This window comes from Mustela putorius, unplaced genomic scaffold (genome assembly GCF_011764305.1).
Source record: "Mustela putorius furo isolate JIRA1106 unplaced genomic scaffold, ASM1176430v1.1 tig00003859_pilon_pilon_pilon, whole genome shotgun sequence".
NCBI classification, from domain to species: Eukaryota; Metazoa; Chordata; class Mammalia; order Carnivora; family Mustelidae; genus Mustela; species Mustela putorius.
Genome location: NW_025422011.1, coordinates 25,012,188 through 25,037,832, shown reverse-complemented (window position 1 = coordinate 25,037,832; position 25,645 = coordinate 25,012,188). Strand labels below are relative to the sequence as shown.

Genomic DNA, 25,645 nt, shown 5'->3' with positions numbered 1-25,645 from the left:
TGGTGACATTCTTAGCAACAAGACTGGATCTCCAGCACACCATGTAATATTTTGCTTAAGACAACTTGCTTTTGTTTTCTTATAACAGAAGTTTTTTAGAAGTTGGGGTAGAATCAGGGTGATGTGATCACCGTTTCAGTTAGGGGGTCTGAGGAACATATGAGCCACAACGTCCCCAGTGGGGGGTAAGTTTCAAGGGCAATAAGAAGCAAGTTTTTGTTAGCTAGGGGCTGCCTCTGGTCAGCCTGACCGGCACGGCCTTGGCTCCTCCTTCTCTCCAGTCCCCTAGGTCATAAGGGCCATTCCAGCTGGCATCCACCAGCACAGAGGAGGGGGGACCAGAGAGCCTAAGCTTAAGTCTGACATGGTCAGAGGCCAGTTTCCTGGCACACTTCACAGAAGGCTATTTCTCCATAATTATTTAAGCTGAAATAAACTGAGAACAGAACAGACTGTGAGACCGGTTCTACTTCCCTTCCTTCAATTAGACTAAAGCTAACTTGCTGTCACAGAGATTCAGTAGCTTAAGGAATGCAAAGATTTATGTTCCGCTTAACATGGCAAGTAATCCACCTGCTGGCGCCTTGGCTCCTTCCAAATTGCTGCTTTACCAGCTTTTAGCCCAAGCCTTGCTACCCAAAGGGCAATCCAAGGAAGCATGGCCTGGGAATCTCTTGGAAACGTATAATCTCAGACTCCACCTTAGATCTTCTATGGCAGCCAGAGCCAGTTACTTAATATGGGGTTCCCAAAGCAAAAGAAGAATGTGGAGAACCTTATTCAGAAATCAATTAAAATTCCAAGATGTTGGGGACGTCTGGGTGGCACAATCAGGTCAGCACCTGCCTCTGGCTCAGGTCATGATCCAAGTCCTGGGATCGAGTCCTGTATCGGGCTCCTTGCTCAGTTGGGAGCTTGCTTCTCCCTCTCCCTCTGGTGCTCCCCCTGCTTGTGCGCACGCGCTCTCTCATTCTCTCTTCTCTCGGTCTCTCTGAAAAAGAAATAAAATCTAAAAAAAAAAAAAAAACCTTAAAAAAAAACACCCGAAAACACTGACACAAAGTCACTAAACCCAGGTTTTACCTACTGATAACAGGTATAAATATTGCCCACATCACTAGAGGGAAATCAATTTGAATATTCACTATGATTCAGAGTTGTCCATCTAGAAAGATGTATTACTTGGGCAAGATGGGAAAACCACAATCTGGGAAAACATTCTCTGTATTTAGGCCACAGTGGTGCCAGTCAGTATTTTTCTGAGCCCTCTGGAAAGAATTACCATGAAGGATTTTTTTCCGGGCTGCTTCTGTGATCTGCATTTGATCCAGAAGGCCAGGGCTGCCTGGAAACTCCAGACACCACACAGCAGCTGTGTCGCAACTCTACAGTGTTGTTCAGAAGTTTAGTGGAATGCAGAGCCTTCTAAACGAAGGGGTAGGAAAAGCTCTGACCCCACTCTAAAGTTTCTGTTTCCGGGCACAAGGAGAGATGTCAGCCCCTTGTTCGGCCACAGAATGGTTAAGATGATGAAGTCTGTGTTATGCTTATTTTATCACAATGTAAGGTAACCCACACTTGTCATTCAGAGGTTAATTTAAGCAGGGGCCCAACCAGAGGTTCACATGCAGAGCGTATCCAGAAGCAGAGAGCCCAGGATGAGAGATAAACTCTGGAACCGAGAAACTGAACTTGGAAACAAGTCACCAACGGGTCTCAACGACAAGCTCAAGGATTCGGGCTTTATTTGGAAAGCAGAGGGGAGCCACCAAAAGTTACAAATGGGGAAGAGGCCCGATTAAGGCTGTGTCTCAAGAGGACAAGAAATCTGGCGGTGGATCTCTCATTAACCTCCCGTGAGACCAAGTCAGGGGTTTCTAGAGAATTCAAGATCACTCTTCAGCTAAATCTAGGAACAATGTACGAGTAGGAGGATTAAATCAGACCCTTGATCTGCAGATCCCAGGCCTGGGGCAGGATCCCCGACATCAGTATTTGCCACTAGCTCCTGCGGTGACTCCAATGTGTAGCAAGTTTGTGAGTCACCTGACTTGGGGGGATACCTAGGTGCTTCTATTTTAAGGAGCTAACACGGAGTGGTAGCGGAGGGGAAGGTAGAGTTTGGAAGTGAAGAAAGAAAGGTCATTAAACCTGCTCCGACTGTCCAGGCAGGCAAGAAGGAATGCGAACATGGACCAGTGGCAACAGCAAGTGGGGGAAAAAACTGACCGATGGAAAAACACCACCAACACAGAAGGGAGAGCATTTCCCGAGGGATGGCGCATGAGAGTTGAGGAGGGGAGAGGCAAGGACAGCCACAAGGTTCCGAGCCTTGGGCAGGACAGGGACAAATTTAACACATGCAAGGACATTCTTTTCTTTTCTTTTTTTTTTAAGATTTTATTTATTTGAGAGAGATTTATTGAGATCACAAGCAGGCAGAGAGGCAGGCAGAGAGAGAAGAGGAAGCAGGCTCCCTGCTGAGCAGAGAGCCCGATGTGGGGCTCGATCCCAGGACTCCGAGTTCATGACCCGAGCCAAAGGCAGTGGCTTAACCCACTGAGCCACCCAGGCACCTCTGCAAGGACATTCTTAACTTCAACTTTGGTCCTCCCGCTCTCTCGGAGTCATACAAACCAGCTTACTCGTGTCTGATCACTACTGGGCACAAGGATATTCCAGCCCTTGCACACCACAGCTAACACGTGTTCCCCGCGCACTGTCCCGAGCTCTACTGCCCTGCACTTCAGTCTCATGTGTCTGGGAGAGATGGCTCTCCCTGCACTCTCTGCGCTGAGCGCCTGCTCCATGCTTCACTTTCATCACATTCAGGACTTCCGTCACTTCTCAAACCATCCTGAGTGCTACTGCTGTCCCCATCGTATGGATGAGAAAACTGACACTGACAGAAACAAAGTAACTTCTCCAAGGTCATTTAGGAGACAGAACAACATTCAAAGCTAGACAGCCCGCCTCCGCACCCAAGCTCTTAGCCACTACGCTACCCTGTAGCCCTGTTGAAAGTGAGGCCACCCTGCGTCACTCTCTAGAATTTTTAGGCCAGTGAAAGATACAAGTTGTATTGGGAAATACTGCCTAATATCCACTTGACTGTTGAAACTTTATTGCTTAACTGAAGGGGCTTTTTTGCTGTTGCTTGGTTTACTTTGGAAAATAAATTCGAGGATGTGATTTAAAAAAAAAATTATTATTTATTATTATTATTTTTTTAATGCCAGAAATTTCTCTGTACCCTCTTGGCAAATGAGGACAGCTGTATGATCCCTTAGAGCAATCTGTCAGGAAATGATTGCACCATCAGGCCAGTTCAAGCCATCTCCTTCTGAGATTTCTTCTGGGTCCTCTTTTGGACAGTCATCATGTGACAACAGAAGCCGATGGCCAGTGAAAGGAAGCATCTTGCCCTTTACCTCAGTACAGACGAACATTTGACATAATCCAATACAGACAAAACCCAGCTGATTCTAGTGGGAAGGTAAGATATTGTGACCAACAGAAATATGTACTTGGCCTTCCTCCCATTTCTGGCATACAGCTCCTAAAAACCCTTGGAATTTCCTAAAAGATGAGCGCCACAGAGGTGTCTTGTAGTACTAATGAGGTGACATTTGGACTGCTCCTAAGGATGGGGGCTGGTTGCCAGTAGAGCCAAGCACGTGATTTAGAGAACTGGAACCTTCAATCCCATCCTCTAAACCACTGCCCCACCCCGACCTCAGGAGGGAGAGAGGGACTGGACATTGAGTTCGATGGCCAGTAACCAGTGATTTAATCAACCACACCCTTGTAACGAAGGCATAAAAAACCCCAAGAACTTGACTCAGAGAATTTCTGGACTGATGACCATGTCATATTCAGAGAAGGTGGAGCTTGGAGCGGACACGGAAGCTCCTCACACTTTTCCCCAAATTTTGCCCTATGCATCTATTCTATCTGGCTGTTCCCGAGTTGTCCTTAAATAGTAAACTGGCAATCTAGTAAATAAACTGTTTCTCTGAGTTCTGGGAGCTGCTCTAGTAATTTAATCAAATTATCAAACCCAAGGAAGGGATCATGAGGACCTCAGATTTATAGCCAGTTGGTCAGAAGTACAGGTAACAACCTGGACATGTAATTAGTGGGCAAAGCGGAGGGCGGGGGTGGGGAGGTAAGGGGATGGGGTGACTGGGTGATGGACATTAAGGGGGTCACATGATGTAATGAGTATTGGGTGTTCATAAGACTAATGAGTCACTGATCTCTACCTCTGACTAACACATTACATGTTAATGAACTGAATTTACATTTAACAAAATAAAATGGAGGGCACTCTTAGGACTGAGCCCTTTACCTGTGGGATCTGATGCTACCTCTGGGTCAGTAGTGTCAGAAATGGGTTGAACTGTAGCCACCCAACTGGTGTCAGAGAATTGCTTGGTAAGAGGAAACCACACACAAACACACCCACCCACCCACCCACCCTACTCCCACTTTTGAGCAGAATCGTTAGGTTTTTTATGCTTCCCAAAACTCTATGAAACTGTGTGAGCCTCCTTTCCCTGATAATCTCTTCAACCCATCTGGTTACATAGTATCCGAATATCAAATGGAAGTCTGACAGCCATTTCCGTCTGTAGCTCTCAGTGTTATGACTGAATCATTACATATCCAACTTTTCTTACTCCACATTGAGGTTACCCACACCTTCCTGCAAATTGCTTACAATAAACCTTGTATCTATTCAAATAAAAACAGATTTTACATTTATTATTAACGTTAATGTGCTACAAAGGTACAGGAGCCTAAGGAAGGCATTCTAGTACATGGCTTAAATGACACAAGCGCCTACTACCGTCTTTGTTAGTACTTCGCTTTCCTTTATTATGGCTTTTAAAAAATAATTTTTAAAAGTGCATGATTCCTTTGGGCCACCGTTTAGTAAAGATTAGAGATAAAACATTTCCAGTAATAAATTAGTCATTTGTATATAGGTTCAGATTAGAAAACATCAAATACTAGGAAAAATATATTTTAAATTAGCTCAATTTAAATATGGGGTCATTTAATGTAAATATCTAACTTGAATGCTCAATGTTTCACTTCTTTGATGTGCTAATTCCATTCTGCCAAGTCTTATTTCAGTAATTTCTCAACTATTCCAGCCTAGATGTAAAAAGAATTCAACTCCTGCCAGTTACTTTATCCGTCTTCATGGAACTGGGAGGAGAAACTTCTGCTTCCTCCATGACAGTCACAACAGGAAACTAATTATCCCAATCCACCAGCAAGGAGAAGGTAATACTGTCGTTCAGAATAAGGCCGGCATGGCTGGGAACTTTCATATTCTGATGCCAGGGCACTTCATTTCACCAGACAAGGACTGATTCCTTTCAAAGTTCAATCCTGGTTGAGAAACACTGAAGGCACAGATGGAGCCACAAATGCAGAAGTGAGGGACACTGACAAAAGTACACCCCGGAAGGGGGCGGGGTTTTCAGGTGGTACCTTTCCTTCAACAGCAAACGCACTCAGGACGTTTGGGAGCATGATTCAGTTTTTCTCACAACGTTGTGACGTGTGCTCAATCTTCTTCCACTAGGCCTGCTGAGACCAGAGAAACCGATCACATTTTTCAAGCATGCTTTGTATCAAGGCTCTGAAATCCCAGAGAAAAGAAACAAGCACATTTAGTTTTTGTTGTCCTTTCTTTACAAGACACTTTTTTAAACACACAGAAAATTAAAGGATTCAAAAAGTTGACTGATCTGTGCATCAAAAGACATGATCAACAGAGTGAAAAGGCATTCTGTCCTATAGGAGAAATTATCTGTACATCATGTATCTGGTAAAGGGTTAATATCCAGAATATACAAAAAATTCAAAAAAGAAAAACAATACGATTAAAAAATAGGAAAAAGGACATGAACAGAGGTCTCCAAAGATAATATACAAACAGCCAACAAGTGTATGAAAAGATGCACAGCACCATTAATCATTAGGGAAATGCAAATAAAAGCCACAGAATCCTCTCACCTCACCCCCATTAGGATGGGTACTGTCAAAAAGAAGTAGCTAGTGTTACTGAGAATATGGAGAAAATGGAACCCTTCTGCACTACTGGTGGGGATGTAAAATGGTAACCCCTATGGAAAACAGTTCCTCAAAAAATTAAAAATAGAATTCCATATAATCTAGCAATCCCACTTCTGGGTACACATCCAAAAGAATTGGAAGCGGGGTCTCAAAGAGACATTTGTACGTCTGTGCTCACAGCAGCTTTACTCATAAGAGCCATAAGGGGAAGCATCCCACGTTGAATGGATCCACAAAATGCGGTACATCCACACAATGGACTACTTACTATTCAACCCTAAAAAGGAAGGAAATCCTGGCACATGCTCTAATATCAACGAACTTTAAAAACACTATGGTAAGTGAAATAAGCCAGTCATTAAAAAGGCAAGCACCATATGAATTCACTGATATAAGGTACTTATAATATAGTAGTCCTCCTCCCTTACCCACGGTTTTGTTTTCTATGGTTTCAGATACCCACAGTCAACCATGGTCCAGAAGCAAACAATCCTCCTTCTGATATACCATCAGAAGGTCAAGAGTAGCCGAATACTACGTCACGATGCCTAAGTCACTCCCCTCAGTCCATCTCATCACGTGGGCATTTTATCAACTCCCATTATCACAGGAAGAGGGGTGAGTACGGTACAATAAGATATTTTGAGAGACAAAGAGAGAGAGCAAGAAATGGAGAGGGGGAGAGAGAGAGAGAGAGAGAAAGACCACATTCATATATATAGCCTTTGTTCTGGTAAGCTGTTATAATTGTTCATTTTATCAGTTATTATTAATCTCTCACTAACTTAAAAATTAAACTTTATCACAGGTATGCCTATATAGGAAACAACCCAGTACATATAGAGGTTCGATATATCCATGGTTTTAGGTATTCACTGGTGGTCTTGGGGAATACCTCCCTTGGATAAGTCAAAATCACAGAGACAAAAGCAGACTGGTGGTTGCCAGAAGCTGCACAGAGGCGGTTTATGAGGAGTTGTTTAATAGGTAAAGTCTAAGTTTTGCAAGATGATATGGATATACTTAACACTACTGAATCAGACACTTTAAAAATGGTTAAGATGGTAAATTTTACGTTATCTGTATTTTACCACCACGAAGAAAACAAAAACAAAAAAAGCCCTGAGACAATGTGACATTTGGTGCTGTCTTTGCAAACTGGTACATATCAGCCCTGGGTATTCACATTGGTCCACAAGGGTCTCGGTCATGACTATGAAACACAGCATTACCTTAGGCTCGTCCTTCAGCAGCAGAGAAGTCTCAGCGCCCTCAGCTACTAGGGAAAGGCTGGGGCTGAGTCATCTCTAGAGCCCCACCCCCTTCTGAAAATCTGTGAGCTTCCACATTCCCCAAGTACCTGTGGAAAGGGCGTGACAAGGCGCGACAAGTTATTACCTCTGCCTTTTCTCAGCAATCCTTAGGATATCACAGGTTCTGGTAAACCTCTCTGACAGCTCCACCGTTAAACCACATTCCTGTAGGAGGGTCCAGGCCCGATCTGGGCCCATGGCCTTAGCTAACAGGAGTGCCACATTCTCCATGTTGATGGGGGAAGGTCCATCATTGAAGTTCCCATTTGGTACCTTCTGGGGGCTTGGTTTTGTGCTCTTGTTCTGTACGAGATGTAGGAGAAGCTTCCATTCCTCCACAGTCTCTGGGATCCAACCTACACACATATAGAAACACACAAATGTTGGCTCTAATGGCTCTTAGCACTCTGCCTGCGTACAGGAGATGGTCAAAACCATCCTAACACAAAGTTGCTTTCTGAACATTTGTTGAGTAATGTACGATAAGGAGAAGTCACAAAATTAGCTCCAAAATTCTTCATTCACCCACTCACTCAGGAATTTCCCAGGTATAGCCTAGGCTAGGCACCCAAGGTGCTGTGCGGGACCAGCCAGACATGATGAGCACTGAACTCCTGTGGAGCTCACAGTCCAGTAAAGGGGGTAGAACCCAGATAAACACAGAAATAAATCTGTACTTATAAACTGGGCCAAGTGTGATAAAGACCAGAGAACCACGGTGCCGGTATGGCTCATTCGTTAAGCATCTGCCTTTGGCTCAGGTCATGATCCCTGAGTCCTGGGATCGAGTCCCACATTGGGCTCCCTGCTCAGGGGAAGCCTGCTTCTCCCGCGTGCACTCTCTCTCAGATAAATAAATGAAATCTTTACTTGACAAAGAGAAAAGGGGCACGTGGGTGGCTCAGTGGGTTAGGCCTCTGCCTTCGGCTCAGGTCATGATCTCAGGGTCCTGGGATCGAGCCCCACATCGGGTTCTCTGCTTAGCAGGGAGCCTGCGTCCCCCTTCTCTCTGCCTGCCTCTCTGCCTACTTGTGATCTCTGTCAAATAAATAAAATCTTTAAAAAAAAAAAAAAAGAAAAAAGATCAGGAAACCATTAGAGAGAATGACAGATTTGGGGAAGGATCTGAGAAGGGCTCCACGAGGATGGGACAGGTAAGCAGACAGCTGAAAGACCTGGCAAGCTTAGAGAGCACATGCTTGCAGCTCACATATGGACAGCTTGAGGTCACAGGGCGTCAGGACTGGAAGATGAAGGAGCCTGCTTTTCTGACAAAGAAACATGCAAGGCAACTTGTCACAGGACAGAACTTGAATTCAAGGAACTCAAAGAAAGGTCTACAGTGCACAAAGGCCTGAATTTTATTCTTCTACATAAGGGGCTTCAAGGAGAGCCACATCATCCAATTTTTGTAAAAGAACGCTTCTAGGGGCACCTGGGTGGCTCAGTGGACTGGGGCCTCTGCCTTCAGCTCGGGTCATGATCCCAGGGTGCTGGGATGAAGCCCTGCATCAGGCTCTCTGCTTATCAGGGAGCTGGCTTCCTCCTCTTTCTCTTTCTCTGCCTGCCTCTCTGCCTACTTGTGATCTCTGTCAAATAAATAAATAAAATCTTTTAAAAAAAAAAATGCTTCTGGCTGCTATAGGGAAAATGGATTAAATGTGGGAGAGAACAGAAACCAGATGACTAACTCTGAGGTTACCGCAGCCATCTGGGCAAGTAGCTAGGACCAGAGAGCTGGTGGTAGAGCCAAAGGAGGTACACAGACAGGAGACCTACATCTGGCAGTAAAACCAACATGCCTTGAAGCGTGATTAATATGAGTTACAGGGAAACAGAATTGTCAAGAAAAGACCTCCATTTATTACACCAAGGGTAAGAACAGCTGCTATTATTACTTTAACAAAATATTCAGAGTCCTTTTATCTGGGCAGAAAGGTTTTTTTTTTTTTTTTTTTTTAGCTTTTTGTTTTGATATAGTTCCAGTAGTTTATTTATTTTTTATTTTTTTAAGATTTTATTTATTTATTTGACAGAGAGAGATCACAAGTAGGCAAGAGGCAGACAGAGAGAGAGGAAGGGAAGCAGGCTCCCTGCTGAGCAGAGAACCCGATGCAGGGCTCGATCCCAGGACCCCGGGATCATGACCTGAGCCAAAGGCAGAGGCTTTAACCCACTGAGCCACCCAGGCGCCCCTGGGCAGAAAGGACTTTAAGTGATATTTATCTTCTTTATGCTTCCTGAATTTTCAGGTTTTTTTTTTTTAATATTTTATTTATTTGACAGACAGAGATCACAAGTAGACAGAGAGGCAGGCAGAGAGAGAGGAGGAAGCAGTCTCCCTGCTGACAGAGAGCCCAATGTAGGGCTTGATCCCAAAACCCTGGGATCATGACCCGAGCTAAAGGCAGAGGCTTTAACCCACTGAGCCACCCAGGTGCCCCTGAATTTTCAGTTTTTATGTATAATAAACATCCTGATAGAACTTGAAAAATATAAACCACGCCTATCATAACTGTTTTGGTTATTTTTCAGGAGTGTATCCATGTCTACAGCTCTAGTCCTGCACCCGGCCCTCCTCTTCATTTCTGAAACAGAGATGATCTCAGTAATTGTTGTGACAGTTGGGACAACTGAAGCTAACACTTGCCAGTCACTGGCTTCTCTGCCCGGTTGGAACTTTCCCTCTCCCACACCAACAGGGCTAAACCAGGATGTAGGTCACACTGCTGAATGAAGGACTCTGATGTCACACAGTTGGCGTCTTTGAACGGAGGCAAATAAAGCAACACTACAGAACACCCACGACAGACTCTCAAGCCTCAGATACCAGCGTCTAAGCCTGGCCTTCAGATTGCCATTGTATCTAGGCTGGATTGATGAAAATTTAAAACAATTTTTTAAATTGGGCACCTGGGTGGCTCAGTGGGTTAAGCCGCTGCCTTCAGCTCAGGTCATGATCTCAGGGTCCTGGGATCGAGTCCCGCATCGGGTTCTCTGCTCAGCAGGGAGCCTGCTTCCCTTCCTCTCTCTCTGTCTGCCTCTTGCCTACTTGTGATCTCTCTCTGTCAAATAAATAAATAAAATCTTAAAAAAAAATTTTTTTTTAATTATCTAAATACCTATGAAGGCTTAAGAAAAGCTGACTGACACTCTACTTTAAGTTCATTCTGATGATCTAACATTTGACTGTGGAAAAGGCAATACGGTTCTGAGAAAAGAATCTGAACACAAACTTTAGAGATAATCAGACCTGGGTCTGAACACCTGCTCCACCAGTGGTATGGCTCTGGGGAAACTAACTGTCCTTCCTCTAGGTCTCAGTTATAACTTCTGTAAAACAGAAATAACAGGAACTATTCCAACAGCTTGTTATCTCACTTAACCAGCAATGAAAAAAGACCTAGTATAGTGCCTAACACAAAGCAGACACTCATTAATAAAAAAGATGCCTATAGTTTATTCCTAATTATGATTTTGTGATACACTAAGTGATATAGATAAAAACAAACAAAATAAATGAAAAAGAACAAATGGGATGCTTTGGTGGCTCAGTCAGTTAAGTGTTTGTCTTTGGCTTGAGTCATGGTCCTAGGGTCCTGGGATTGAGTCCTGTGAGCAGGGAGCCCGCTTCTCCCTCTACTTCTGTCCCTCCCCTCACTCCTGCTCACTCTTGCTCACTTTCTCTCTCTCAAATAAATAAAATCTTTGGAAAAAAAGAAAACCAACCAAAAACACCCCACAAAAAAATCAAAACAAAAACAAACATCCACAAATTTGATGGCTAGCTAGAATTACAGAATTGCATATGGGATCATCAAAATGTTCACTGAATTTCTTTTTTTTTTTTTTTTAAAGATTTTATTTATTAATTTGACAGAGAGAAATTACAAGTAGATGGGAGAGGCAGGCAGAGAGAGAGAGATAGGGAAGCAAGCTCCCTGCTGAGCAGAGAGTGTGACGCGGGACTTGATCCCAGGACCCTGAGATCATGACCTGAGCCCAAGGCAGCGGCTCAACCCACTGAGCCACCCAGGCGCCCCTACCGAATTTCTTATTGAAAAGTCTGCAGTGACTTCTAAAATACTACAACTAAGAGTAACCAGTTGGGATTTACATACCATTGTTCCCTTCCATCAGGCTCATATCATTCAGGCACACAATGTTGGTGAAGGCCTCTCTTCTTCTCTCCAGCTCCAAACAAAGAGAAAGATATCCAGGCCAGAAACTTAAAAGAGAACAAAGTTGAAGAAAGGAATCAAAACAGTGAATTTATCTGGAGTTATGCTATCCAATATAGCAGATGCTAGCCACATGTGGCTGTTTAAATTTAAATCAAATAAAAAGTCAGTTCTTCAGCTGACCAATCCATATTTCAAGTTTTCAATAGCCACAGTGGCTAGTAGCTACCATATTGCACAACACAGTAGAATAATTCCATTATTACAGACAGCTCTATTAGCCCTGATCTGGAGTATTTAAGAAAGAAAGAAAAAAAGAATAAAAGCTAGAGATAAATACTGACATTTCAGGCCCAGCACCAATTATGAAATGTGTAACCTTATATACTTCATAAACCTTCAGATTTCTTCCCCAAATATGCAAACTATGGAAGTTTTCCTTGACCCCTCCTTCATTTGCTATCCCGTTGTGTCTACGTCCCACTGCATTTTCCTTCAGAATGTGCTCCTTCTGCTGCCCTACTTACTAATCACCGATTCAGTCGTACCTGAATTACTGCAACAGCTTCCTAGCTGGCCCTCCTGTCTCCAGCCCTTCTCATGTATGACACCAGAAATGATCTCCAGAAAGATCCATTTTTGTACCCCAAAGTCTAAAAGGTCTCTACTGATAACTAAATTCTTCTGACGAACTATCAAGGTCCTATATCATCTCATCACCCACCATACCTGGCTAGTCTCATCCTTATTACAATAGAACAAATATGTATCAAGTACCTACCACTGTCTGAATTAAGGCATTATGAGAAAAAAGAAAGACACAGGTCCCTATCTCCAAAAGATTATAATCCAGGTGGAGCCGTAAGATAACACTGCCAGGCAATAAAGAACTGATATGTGGTGCAGACAAAAAGCGATGTCAGTTTCTCATGCCCCTGCCCTCCTCGTCTTGGGCTCCTTTATCAATAAAAATCTTGTCCAGTCTTCAGGGCTTTTACCTCCAAAGTCTCACCTCCTCCTTAAGTTCTTCAGCAGCACTACTACTGAGCACATTCTGATCTCTGGCTTCTCGAGAACCCTGCACCAATTATAAGTCTTATCACACAGTCTGGTGCTTAATTAAATACCATCTAAGTGCCTGAGAACTGGGGCTAGCTAAGGATCAGGGGGAAAGAGAAATTCACAAGGGCCAGTGTCTTATACACAAAGAAAAAATACACACAAAATTTAAAAGGAAAAAGATGTTTACTAGCACTTAAAACAAAAGATACTTTTCCATAGTAAAGAGAATTCCCAAATGATAAAGCACACCAACTCAAGCCCTTCACTGTAAAGCTATTAACTGAGATGACTCCAATCTTTAACTTCAGCTTCTAAAAAAATTCTCACTTACCCATGAGACTTACAGATGTCAGTCATTTTCTCTTTGGTTGTAAAATCTGCAGGTAGTTTAATGAGATGTAGCATCAGCTGACTGTAGCCCCACGAAGACAAGTGTGAATGAGGCCTGTGAAGTGAAAAGCTCTCAGTAAATGGAATAAGAAATACATTCTACAAAATGTTTATTCATTATCTAATAGATAAGAACAGAGTTTAATTTTACTTGTTCCATTACTATTGTATTTTTCAAACATTTCTACTTGGCTTTTGAAAAATTAAAAATAGGGGCGCCTGAGTGGCTCAGTGGATTAAAGCCTCTGCCTTCAGCTCGGGTCATGATCCCAGAGTCCTGGGATCGAGCTCCACATTGGGTTCTCTGCTCAGCAAGGAGTCTGCTTCCTCCTCTCTCTCTGCCTGCCTCTCTGCCTACTTGTGATCTCTGTCAAATAAATAAATAAAATCTTGAAAAAAAAATTAAAAATAGCTATTCTTTTCTGTACAAATACCTATTTATTTTTTCCTAAGTTTTATTCTTTTTTAAAAATTTTTACATTTATATTGGTCACTGACAGGTTTTATTTCCTAATTATTCTGTAACCACATTCATCTAATTATATATAAATCTCATTATACTTTTTCTCTCACTGTATTCCACTCATCTGAATTTTGGGTAACAATTCCTCTTTAGTTTCTCGCAATAAACCCTGGATAGGATCAGCTATGTAAAAAAACTATAGGCAGCTAATTATATTTATATGACGTGGAAGGCACTAAACACTTTTATAGGACAAAGGCCTTATCACTAGTCTACTGTGGTACTTAAAATTTTGCTGTGGTTCTGCAAACATTTGGTGCTTGTTTGCTTGGTTAGATGTCTTTATTTTTTTTTTTTTTAAAGATTTTATTTATTAATTTGACAGAGAGAAATCACAAGTAGTCGGAGAGGCAGGCAGAGAGAGAGAGAGGGAAGCAGGCTCCCTGCCGAGCAGAGAGCCCAATGCGGGACTCGATCCCAGGACCCCGAGATCATGACCTGAGCCGAAGGCAGCGGCTTAACCCACTGAGCCACCCAGGCGCCCGGTTAGATGTCTTTAAAGTTTTGGGCATAGTCTGCTGGTTGACTGAGGTTACTAATCATAATATTCAAATATGTAATTTTAATTTATGCCAATTCTGTTTCTCCAGTAAAATCAATTACCTATTTTTAAAAATTAGACATTTTTATTATTCAAAAGCAAACGAAAGAAGCCCACAACTCATCACTCACAGACAGCCATTGTATGTCATTCTAGATCTTTTGTCTAGGCATATAAGATAGGCACTTAGAGGGCTTTTAAAAAGCTTCTGCTAGGGGCGCCTGGGTGGCTCAGTGGGTTAAGCCGCTGCCTTCGGCTCAGGTCATGATCTCAGGGTCCTGGGATCGAGTCCCACATCGGGCTCTCTGCTCAGCAGGGAGCCTGCTTCCTCCTCTCTCTCTCTGCCTGCCTCTCTGCCTACTTGTGATCTCTGTCTGTCAAATAAATAAATAAAATCTTAAAAAAAAAAAAAAAAATTAAAAAAAAAAAAAAAAAAGCTTCTGCTAGAGGAAAACAAAAGGAACATTTCTAATACATTACATGTACCAATGCATATTTTTTTTATGAATAGTTATTTTTTTTTAGTCCCAAATCAAGCTATGTCTAGAAATTTCCAGTATGAAAACATGCAATTTTCTTCCCCTCTAATACTGACTGAATTGTCAAAGACTCTTAATACAGATCCATGAAAGAGCTTCAGATGGTCAGTTTAACCTGAAATCATGTGGAAAATTATGCAGAGATGTGCATTTTTCTGAAAGGAATCATCAGATCCTTATAAGATCTGTAACTCAAAAAATGTTCAGAACCACTAAGAAATATAATCTCATTACTATCATGACTTGAGTCAGTCTCTTCCATAGCTCTCTCTGACAAAAGCCCAGAATGCTGTATGTGACTAGTTGTTGCATTCCAGAAGAAAATCAGAGCTTAGAAAGAGAACTTCTGTACCTAGGGTTTCCTTCATCGTCCATCATGCTTGTGCTTGGGGGAGCATCGTGGGACATGGCCAAAAGCAGCCAATCCAATCTCAAAGACTCTGGTTGTAGAAGGGACTCAAGGAAGGATGGCCTAAAAGAAAGTTGGGGACAAAATCACCAATCTTCACACTGAGAAAGGAGACATAAAATGTGGGAATGTGAAGAAAATGTTATTAGGGGATTAAAAATAGTAGATGAAAATGCTCTGCTACAAAATGTCTAGAAATGCAGGTGAAAATCTGACAGCCTTTTAAATGAACAGGTGGGTTCAAGATAATAAAGAAAATGTCCAAGGGCCAAAAAAAAAAGGGGGGGGGGGAGAGAGAGAAATAAGGCTAGTATGGCACATGTAAATTAATCAGAGGATAAAAGGGGGTGATGGGGGGGCTGTTGCTAGTTTCAACAACCAAGTGCCATGTGGAAATAGGAAATGAGACCTCGATCTAAAAAAGGGATAAAGAACTGGAACTGAGATCCACAAAAAGATGAGATCCCACAAAAGCTGGGATATTATCAGTAAAGAGGTGGCAACAAATCCACTCACCAGCAGTGACAACAAAGAAGCCCTAGCAGAGGACCAGAAGCAGGGTTTTAATTTTATACTGAGAATAAAATCACCTTATTGGTCACTTGAGAATCCCTGAGCAGGGAGGAAGAGAGGCGTAGTCTGCACACATTTATGGTGTGTGCGGTGGACTGTAACAGAAAGGTAATAACTATAATCACCCTCTTTCATGGTAGGGGCCTCAGCTCTGTGGCAGTTGGCAGTAAAAACATTACAATGTCTTCTACAAGGGAAACAATATCCCGTCATGCAAAGGGGAACCTGCAAATGTTCTCGCCTTCTCACCGTTGATCTTCAGGCCTTGATTTCACCAGACCGTCTAAGTAGGCCAAAAACTGACCAGGATGATGATGACAAAGTTGCATGACATCCGAAGGCAAAATAGATGGGTAAAATCTGATTAAGGACCGAAGGGCAGATTCTCCAAACCTCTCATACAATCTGCATTTAAAAACAAACAAGTAAGTCTCCAACTTCAACTGGATGATATAACTTGGTTACATCATCTAAGCACTTATGAGAAATAAAGATAACAAGAAACTGCCCACCAGGCGACTGGGTAAAACTTTAGAGATTAAGACACAAACAAAAAAATATGTGCTTTATTCATATAAACAAGATACACAACAACTTACCGGGTAGCATGAGCAATCAACAAAGGACTGTCAAAGGGGACTGAGTCATTCAATAACTTTATTCTTGTTGGTAGGTCTCCTTCTTCCATCTGTATGTATGTAGGATTGGAACTTGCCATTTCTGAAAGATAAAGCACACCCTTTTCCTTTCATCTCATAGCTGTTGAGTATTCAGTTCAACACAATAAACACACTCATTCAACAATCATTAGTCATGGACCTACGGGGTGCATGGCACAATGTTTAAGCACTGAAGGACTGACAAAAAAGAATAAGACACAAGGCCTACTTTTAAAGACCTTAAGATCAGGGGCACCTGATTGGCTCAGTGGGTTAAGCCTCTGCCTTTGGCTTGGTCATAATCTCAGGGTCCTGGGATCGAGCCCACATCGAGCCCCGCATCAGGCTCTCTGCTCAGCAGGGAGCCTGCTTCCTCCTCTCTCTCTGCCTGCCTCTCTTGCCTACTTGTGATCTCTGTCAAATAAGTAAATAAAATCTTAAAAAAAAATAAAGACCTTAAAATCAAATTGGGAGGCAAAGCACATTGCAATTTTTAAATAAGAACATATAACCAATATATAAGCCACTATCACCCTCAAATAAGGATAACATATATTAGTATATATATGTTATATACTAAATCAACAGTGTGTGTGTGTCTAACATATATATGTTATATATCTACCATCGAGGCCAAATTTCTCATTTTTCCTAGAACCAGTGCCCGTACTCGAACTTTTTAGACAAAATAAATTAACTTAAAATTTCACCTATTTTTAATAACCATCCATTATAGCCAGGTCATTTAAAAAAAAGCATGAGTTATGACCTAGCTAAACTCCTTGTAGTTTAAAAATACACACACATGAATCTAAGGTGAGGGCTTTTAAAAAAAGATTTTAAAAGGATTTTAAATTTGGGTGTAATCTCTACACCCAATGTGCGGCTCGAACTTAGAATCCAGAGATCAAGAGTTTCAAGTTTCATGTTCCACTGACTGAGCCAGCTAGGAGCCTCTAAAATGAGTTTTTCTTTCTTTCTTTTTTTTTTTTTTAAGATTTTATTTATTTGTCAGAGAGAGAGAGGGAGAGAGAGGGAGCACAGGCAGACAGAATGGCAGGCAGAGACAGAGGGAGAAGCAGGCTCCCTGCTGAGCAAGGAGCCCGATGCGGGACTCGATCCCAGGACGCCGGGATCATGACCTGAGCCGAAGGCAGCTGCTTAACCAACTGAGCCACCCAGGCATCCCTAAAATGAGTTTTTCGAAGTAGTTTTCACCTGGCTCTGAAGACAAATCCCCAAGAACAGCTCCAAAAGCTGCTTTCCTTAATTACATCACTAGCAAAAGGGTGGAACCTGTTCAGATCCTCTCTGAAAACCTGACCTTCCATTTCTGATACATGGGTTTTTAAAAATCATTTTTTCCACAGTTTCATTATTGTCTATATGACTGTGTCAGGCAGTAAGTACTTGGACAAATTCAGAGAAGGCAGCCAGCATTTAGAGCTCAAGACGAGAGGGCAAGCTTTATAACTGGGTGGGGGCTAAGCCAAATGTCTCCCCCTGAAGTCAAGCAAGCAGCTGCATCACCTCAAAGCACCCAACCCACAGGCTCTCTCCAGCTCTGGTAATAAGTTAACCACCACTCAGGCTGATGAGATTCTCTTCAGGGTTGAGTATGATCACGTAAGAGACAGATATTGCAAAGTTCCGCTAAGTAATAATATGAAACATTTGAACCTACTGGAAGAGAAATAAATTTTCTTTTTTTTTTTTTTAAAGATTTTTTAATTTATTTATTTGACAGAGAGAAATCACAAGTAGATGGAGAGGCAGGCAGAGAGAGAGAGAGGGAAGCAGGCTCCCCGCTGAGCAGAGAGCCCGATGCGGGCCTCGATCCCAGGACCCTGAGATCATGACCCGAGCCGAAGGCAGCGGCTTAACCCACTGAGCCACCCAGGCGCCCGAGAAATAAATTTTCTTATTTAACATAAAAGTCTACCTCAACTCAGAGAAAGAAACTGAAATCATTTTGTATGCTGTTAACTCTTAAATGTGAACTGAAGCAGAACAATAACCACATCATGTTTCTGGAAAACCAGAATGTCTTTAAGTTTATAAAGACAATATAAAAATCTATAGGTACTTGTGATTGTTAGCTTTTGGTAATGAATGAAAGTTGTGTTTCCAGTCTAAATCAATTATTCCAAAACATGGGACCGTACAGTGGAAAGAGCATACATGGTCTGAGGTACGAAAGCTGGCTTCCACAGGAGAATGACACACACTTTCAGTCAAGTGTGAAATGGAGATTGCTGCCTATCCACCAAAATCCCTGAGGCAGATAGACAAGCTCTTAGCCCCTACCATTCCTTTCTTTCTAGACACCTGGACAGCTTACATTTCCCAGTCTCCTTCACGGGTAGGGAAACCATGTGATAGAATTCTCACCAATGGAACATAAAACACGAGCTGTCAGGCACTACAAGATCAGGCCTCTAAGAGGGCACAGCATGTCTGCCCCTTCCACATGCATTCCCCAGGACATGGCAATCCATCCTCAATCACAAGCCCAAAGGAAGACAGAGTTCAAAGAAATGGAAGAAACTTTGAACCCGGGATTACCCACATGGAAGAGAGCTTCCCACTCGCCTGGAACCTGTCCTGGAGTGACAGGAGCAAGAAATAAACTTCTACTGTATCTGAGTTATTAGGAGATATTTACTCAGCAATTCAGCCTACTCAACTATTACAATCTCTATCTCCGTTTCTTCCCCTGTTAAATGGAATAACACCATCTACTCTGAAGACATTTATAAGGAAGAAATGAGATGATGCCTACTGAAATATTTATACCTGACACACAGTAAGTACTCAATAAATGGCATAGATTATCTCTACATTAGTAAGTTACATAAAGGATTTTGTTTTTCTATTTATACATTTATAAAACATTTTATGGTAACCCCAACTTCTTCAACACTGCTATGTACATTTTTTGAAATTCAAATGAATTTCTTATGATATCATTGCAAATGAAATCAATGTTTGAAGGACTATTAAAAATTAAATTGAGTGGGAAACAGAAGGGTAGGCCAGAATAGAAGTGATTTTGTACTTCACTCTTTTTAAATGTGAACATGCTAAGATGCTATTGTGCTCTGTACTAATTTCTATTTGATAAGGCAATCTGATTATTACCTTTCAGTCCTTCAATAAAAGTATCCCAAACACAAGGACTGTTAGCGTAACTAAGCTTGATACTCTCCTTTGCTCTTTTCAAGTCCAGGAGAAAAAAATACTTCTTTATGAACTGGCAAGCCAGACTTTCAGGACAGTACTGTTGCGAAGTGTGGTCCACATGTCCACTTGCACTTTTGATCTCAGGATTCAATACATTCAATTCCAAACACAACGTTGTCAATTCAGCCAGGTCCTTCTGAAGACACCTGGCTATGCTGCATGGAGAACATACTTGGAAAAGGTCATCCAAGGGCTCCCTCGGACTATTTGTAGATTCACACACTGTTGGATCAACAGTTTCTTCACTGCCTAATGAGTCTCCCTTTTCTTTTTCACTGTCTTCATCTAACATTTCCTTTTCTGACTCTTCAAATGACAGCATATCCTGGTTGGATGTCATGGATGAGTTGCCAGTATCTGAAATAACTGTAAAGTCCTTCGTGGCAAACGTTTTTTCTAACTGCAAGAGCCATTCCTGTAAGATCATCCTCAGAGACGTGGGTTCAAACAAAACCAGTGGGTCCTCTAGCTTGGTCCTATGCGAGACAGACAAATGTGAAATTTATGCTCCATGTGTTTTTATATTTTTTTAAAGACTTTATTTACTTATTTGACACAGACAGAGAGATCACAAGTTAGGAAGAGAGGCAGGGAGAGGGAGAAGCAGGTTCCCCACTGAGTAGAGAGCCTGATGCGGGCTTGTTCCCAGGACCCTGAGATCATGACCCAAGCCGAAGGCAGATGCCCAACTGAGTCACCCAGGTATCCCATGCTCCATGTGTTTTCTTAAAACACATTATTTCATGCTAAACAAACCTACTGGATGAAACATTTCTTGGGAATAAATGTTACTTTTCAACTCTTCAACAATTATCTCAGCAAGATGACAATACAGAGAGTGCTAACTTCAATACTAATTGTTGAATTTCAATTGCAAATGAGACCACCTCTGCCCCACACTGTCTCAGGACCACTACTGATGACCTCAAAGTCATTCCCATTCATTAGAAAACGCTCTCATTCATAAATACTCACATTGCTTCTGCTGTTGCTACTTTGAGCTCTTGGAGCTTGTCTTCTTCCGGAGGTTGACTAACTATTTCTTTTTTGCCCCTAGAAAAGTATGAAAAAAGGATTAGCACAACCATAGACAAATGTTTCTAAGTGCTTACTAAGTGGCAAGTATTGTACTTAATATTAATATTACAGGACACAAACAGGAGTATAAAAAAATGGCCTATGGCTTCAAGATGAGTAAGGTTTAGTGAGAAAGAAAGGTATGCAAACAACTAACTACAAATAAGAATAAAGCAAATCTGAAAGAGCAACACAAGCATTGTGCTATTAACGCACAATGAAAGCAATTATTATTCTGAAGAGGCAGTCAAAGGATGCCTCCCCCTGGAGGCAGTGTGTGAGTTCAGAAGAATAATGGGGATGGGAGGGAGGATAGTGCAGGTGAAAGAATCAACTCCAAGAAAGGCAGTGAAGTGTCCCCACCCAGCGCTCCGACAGGACTGGAATTTACAGCACTTGGAAGGATGTGGCTGGAAATGAGGCTGGAAAGAGGGGGTTAAGGTCACACTGAGAGCCTTTCAAGGCCACAGCTATACTTGTACTGTTTTTTCCTATATATACATGGATTCGCCAAACTCTTCTGTTTTATCTGACTGTCTACATACACTGGGCCTGTGGGGCTCTCAATCCCTAGGTAAGTGCTGAGCCTGTACGCTTCTAATGCTCAGATCCCCTGAACTATGTGTTTAGGCAGAGACCAGATGGACACATGTCACACTGAGCTAGAGCAAGGGCTCTGCTACAACTCCATTAGTAAGGACGATGCCATCAGCACTCCCTAAGAAGGTTCATGACAAGACCAAAATGCACTACAGGCCAGAGAGCATTAGTGACTTACCCAAGGTCACATACTAGCCAGAAGCACAGGGTCTTGACTGTTGGTCATCCTCTTAATCTAATACTCTAACATCCCAGAAGTTTGAAGAGATTTGGAGGGAGGGAGTTTATGCAGGGCAAAGATGAAAGAGGTGCTAAATTAAAACTCAAAAGATGTGCTATGGAGGGGGAGCCTAGGTGGCTCAGTCAGCTGAGCACCTGCCTTCAGCTTGGGTCATGTTCCCAGGGTCCTAGGATGGAGCCCCGCATCAGCCTCCTAGTTCTACATGGAGCCTGCTTATCCCTCTCCCTCTGCCTGCTGCTCTCTCTGCTTGCACACCTCCTACCCCATGTCAAGTAAATAAACAAAACCTTAAAAAAAAAAAAAAAAAAGATCTGCTATGGATACATGTTATTTTCTAACACTTACTTCATGGTATTCACATTTTTTATGAGCTACACAATCTATAATGAACAGGGTTTATTATGTGTGCCTTCTCCAATAGCACAGAGTCTAAGCCTTTCTTCAAAATGACAACTGAGTCCTCTAGAATTTACCCAGATATATATGCAAGAGCTTACTCGGCATCTTCTTCCTTTGGGCAGGTGACCGGACTTATCTCCTCCTCACATAATTGCTCCTCACCTCTCGGTTCTGGTCTTATTTTCAGATCAGGGCTTGTATGAAGGGTGCCAATCTTCTCAGTAGTTTTACGTACAAAACTAGAAACGCTGGAAGTCAAATACCAAAAAACTAATATGAAAAAACCTCATTACTCCCAAAAACAAAAAATTCAGTACCTGAGTGCTCTGTCTGTTCCTGTTAGTCCTAGAAAGGCAATCTGGACTTAATAAAAAGAAAGACTATGCTTATAGCAACTTCCCTAATCAACCACAAATTTCATATAAGGCCCAAGTAAAATTTACAGTATAGTAAGAAGTCACTTCTTTTACTAAACTGCTTTGATTTGGTGCTAAAGGAAACGTCTTTAACTCCATCTATGTCTACACGGTTTCTGTCAACTTAGACAAAGGAGGCCATGTGATCACCTGCCCCATTCTGGCCAGAGAAATAACAGAATTTCTTCATGAGACTCAGTGGTTAACTAATCACAACATATCCTCCAAGGATAAGCAAAACTGAAGCTGGTAACTAAATCACTACCTTATACATCTGAAACTAATAGGACACTGTATGTTAATTATACTAGAATTAAAGTTAAAATTAAACAAAAAAACATAAAACTGTATCCAGGGAGACTCAGATAAGCAGTTAAGAAGTTTTACAAAAAAATCTTTTCTCTCAAACTCAAGTGCTATTTCTAGGCCCATGGAGTAGTGAGAAAGACTTCCAAAGAGTCTCCAATTCTGAGCCTAAACTGAGAAAGGATCAAGAGATGACGGACAATATACAGAAACTATTCCTATCAGGGATAAGGAAAACAACACATTTTTCTTTCCTTTTTTTTTTTTTGTAAAGATTTTATGTATTTATTCGACAGAGAGAAATCACAAGTAGATGGAGAGGCAGGCAGAGAGAGAGAGAGGGAAGCAGGCTCCCTGCTGAGCAGAGAGCCCGATGCGGGACTCGATCCCAGGACCCTGAGATCATGACCTAAGCCGAAGGCAGCGGCTTAACCCACTGAGCCACCCAGGCACCCAACAACATATTTTTCAAACTTTTGCTCTGTCTCTTGGGTGGAGGGCACATTTTAAAACAACTGAAACATCCAACTACTCAAAGAAGAAAGCTACATTGCCCAAGATAAAAATGAGAAGTTAACAGCCTCAATAAGAATTTATAAGAGAAATAACCTACAGACTTTTTTTTTTCTCATTGGAAATGTCTTTCCAGGCACACCTGGGTGGCTCAGTTGGTTAACCATCAGCCTTCTGCTTGGTTCAAAATCTCAGGGTCCTGGGACCAAGCTCCTAATCTTTGCATAGGGATCAGGCTCCCTGCTCAGCAGGGAGTCTGCTTCTCCGTCCACCTCTGCCCCTCCACCTGTACTCCCCACTCCATACCACCCCCACTCCCAGCTCTCTCTCACTCACGTGCATTCTCTCTCTCAAATAAATAAAACCCTTTTTAAAAATAAATTAATCAATTTTAAAAATGTCTTTCCATTCTCAGCACAAAAGCACCTAATGTAACAACTGAAGGGAAGCAAGAAACAGGATTTTGTGACAGGACTAACGTACCTTTCCTTGACAGCCTGAAGAGACACAAGAGGAGATGGAGAACGAAATGATAGCGGAATGCCGAAGGGGAGAAAAGTTTCATTCTTATCTGTCTCAGATGTCCCGGGAACATGGGAAACACTGTCTGATAAATGGAATGGGGGGGACAAAGAAACAAAATTTAATCATTTCATCATTTTAGTCTTTAAAAAAATTTCTTGAAATGAAAAACCAAAGGAAATGAAGAGTTCCATACCAAAATCACAACTGACCCAGATACAAATGAGCAGAACACAAGTTTACAAGATGCATGGGATGGTCCACATATAAAACACTTAGGCAGGTACCTTCATTTTCCTACTAACCCTGAATCCCCATAAGTCAAAAAGGAAGGTTTACAGTCTCTATTATCTCTTCTCAACAGTTCAGTCACAGGAATATTCGAACATCGAAAAGTGAAGGCAATGGCCCCCAAAACTGTAGTAATTTTTCATTCCTGATGGAAAATAATTTGGTTAGTCAAAATAAAACTGTTCTAGTCCATTGGTTACTGACCTTTCTTAACTTTTCCAGGACTCTGATGCATGATCAAAATTAGGGACTGTATCAATGTTAGCCTAAATAGGAGGGGGGAAAACACAACTAAACATAAACCCATTCTTCCAGTGGCAAGTAGATCTACATGGAAAGTCTATCAACATAATAAAAATTATTAACCCCAAGTAGAAAACTTGATGCACAAGTTAATCCTGGCAAATAGAAGTCACAGAAAATAACTGCTTCCTGTCGGCAACCAACGAAACATGTCGTCATTACCTTCATTTCCATGTGAGCCCCAACACTGATCTGATGGGTCCTCTTCTTGATGTGAGGCAAATTCTTTGAGTCTCTCATCTTCTGAGAGGGTTTGGCTATGAAGCGAACAAGAATCTTCATCTGACTGACTGCCTCTTCTACTGCTAATGATACGATAAATACCAGAGTCCAAAATGCTGAAACTTTCCTAAAAATAAGAAGAACCCCCCAAAAAATCAAAGTGAAACTTTACTTTTTAACACAAAATGGTTTTTTTAAGAGAACAACCAACACAAGTAGGTAGCAAGTCAGTAAGAATGATAGGTTTTCTTTTTTAAGATTTTATTGATTTGACACAGACAGAGATCACAAGTAGGCAGAGAGACAGGCAGAGAGGGAAGGGGAAGCAGGCTCCCCGCTGAGCAGAGAGCCCGATGCAGGGCTCAAACCCAGGACCCTGAGATCATGACCTGAGCTGAAGCCAGATGTCCAACGACTGAGCACCCCAACAATTTTGGTTTAAAAGAACCAGCTGGCGAGCAAAGTTTAGGTCCCTGGTCACTGGCTCACACTCATACACTGCCATGTTTCCCTAGCTTGCCTCCATGAATCCCAGCAGTGAGAACGGGGCTGCATCGACATAACCCTGAACTGCACTATGACTCCAGCTACTATAAAGCATCTGAAATCACAGGCTAGGAGCAACTGAACTTGTACTGGAGGCTATAGGAGGTATGTCTGGAAACAGAATATAATAAATGATGATGAAACAAAATGTGGCTCCAACACACACCTAAATGGGCGCTTCATGAGGGCTGCCCAACAACTGAAAGAAAGCCCCATCTTGGCACCCCTCCCCCCACCCCAAATCTACTATATGGAAAGGAAGATAAGCTCTGGGATCTGAAGAGATGTGTACGTACAACCTAAGGAAGAGAAACCTTACTGTGCAGATAGACCTTCTAAAAAGTAGAAATACCTACATGTGACGAAATGGAGCTTCTTCTACTGCTGCAAGCTGAATCCAAAGGCTCGAATTTTAAGATCAATTCTTCCAGTTGAGAAATAAGATCACTGTAGGTTGTGACATCCAGCTGAGACTTCAAATGCTCCAATTTATCTATGGTCAAAGATTTTCTTCCCTAGTGAAAGGGTAAGCAGAAATCAAATAGAACAGCTTACTACTTATAACTAAATCTAAATTTAATGGCCAAATACTGAAAAATGTCTAACAGAGACCATAGAACCCCAAAGGTGCTTTAAAAAGGTTTAATGAGCTCAAGAAAGACTTAATGGGAATTATCTTAGGA

At 42.0% G+C, this 25,645-nt stretch overlaps 1 protein-coding gene across 6 annotated transcripts in view; it reads right to left on the bottom strand.

Moving 5' to 3' along the window:
- Positions 1 to 4,740: 4,740 nt before the first annotated feature.
- HPS5 (HPS5 biogenesis of lysosomal organelles complex 2 subunit 2) overlaps positions 4,741 to 25,645 on the bottom strand; it is a 48,900-nt gene continuing 27,995 nt past the window's right edge. For 4 of the 6 annotated variants that reach the window (XM_045066151.1, XM_013055880.2, XM_013055881.2 and 1 more), the window contains 13 exons: positions 25,319 to 25,477; positions 24,357 to 24,543; positions 23,562 to 23,685; positions 21,942 to 22,091; positions 20,502 to 20,579; positions 19,425 to 20,002; positions 16,224 to 16,344; positions 15,874 to 16,029; positions 14,995 to 15,114; positions 12,981 to 13,094; positions 11,528 to 11,634; positions 7,492 to 7,762; positions 4,741 to 5,604 (listed from right to left, as the gene is read on the bottom strand). In XM_045066151.1, coding sequence (XP_044922086.1) covers positions 5,529 to 5,604; positions 7,492 to 7,762; positions 11,528 to 11,634; positions 12,981 to 13,094; positions 14,995 to 15,114; positions 15,874 to 16,029; positions 16,224 to 16,344; positions 19,425 to 20,002; positions 20,502 to 20,579; positions 21,942 to 22,091; positions 23,562 to 23,685; positions 24,357 to 24,543; positions 25,319 to 25,477 — 2,241 coding nt within the window. In that variant the 3' untranslated portion in view covers positions 4,741 to 5,528. Of the gene's footprint in view, positions 5,657 to 7,491; positions 7,763 to 11,527; positions 11,635 to 12,980; positions 13,095 to 14,994; positions 15,115 to 15,873; positions 16,030 to 16,223; positions 16,345 to 19,424; positions 20,003 to 20,501; positions 20,580 to 21,941; positions 22,092 to 23,561; positions 23,686 to 24,356; positions 24,544 to 25,318; positions 25,478 to 25,645 lie in introns of all 6 variants that reach the window. The other 2 variants (XM_004752092.3, XM_013055882.2) reach the window with 2 other exon arrangements.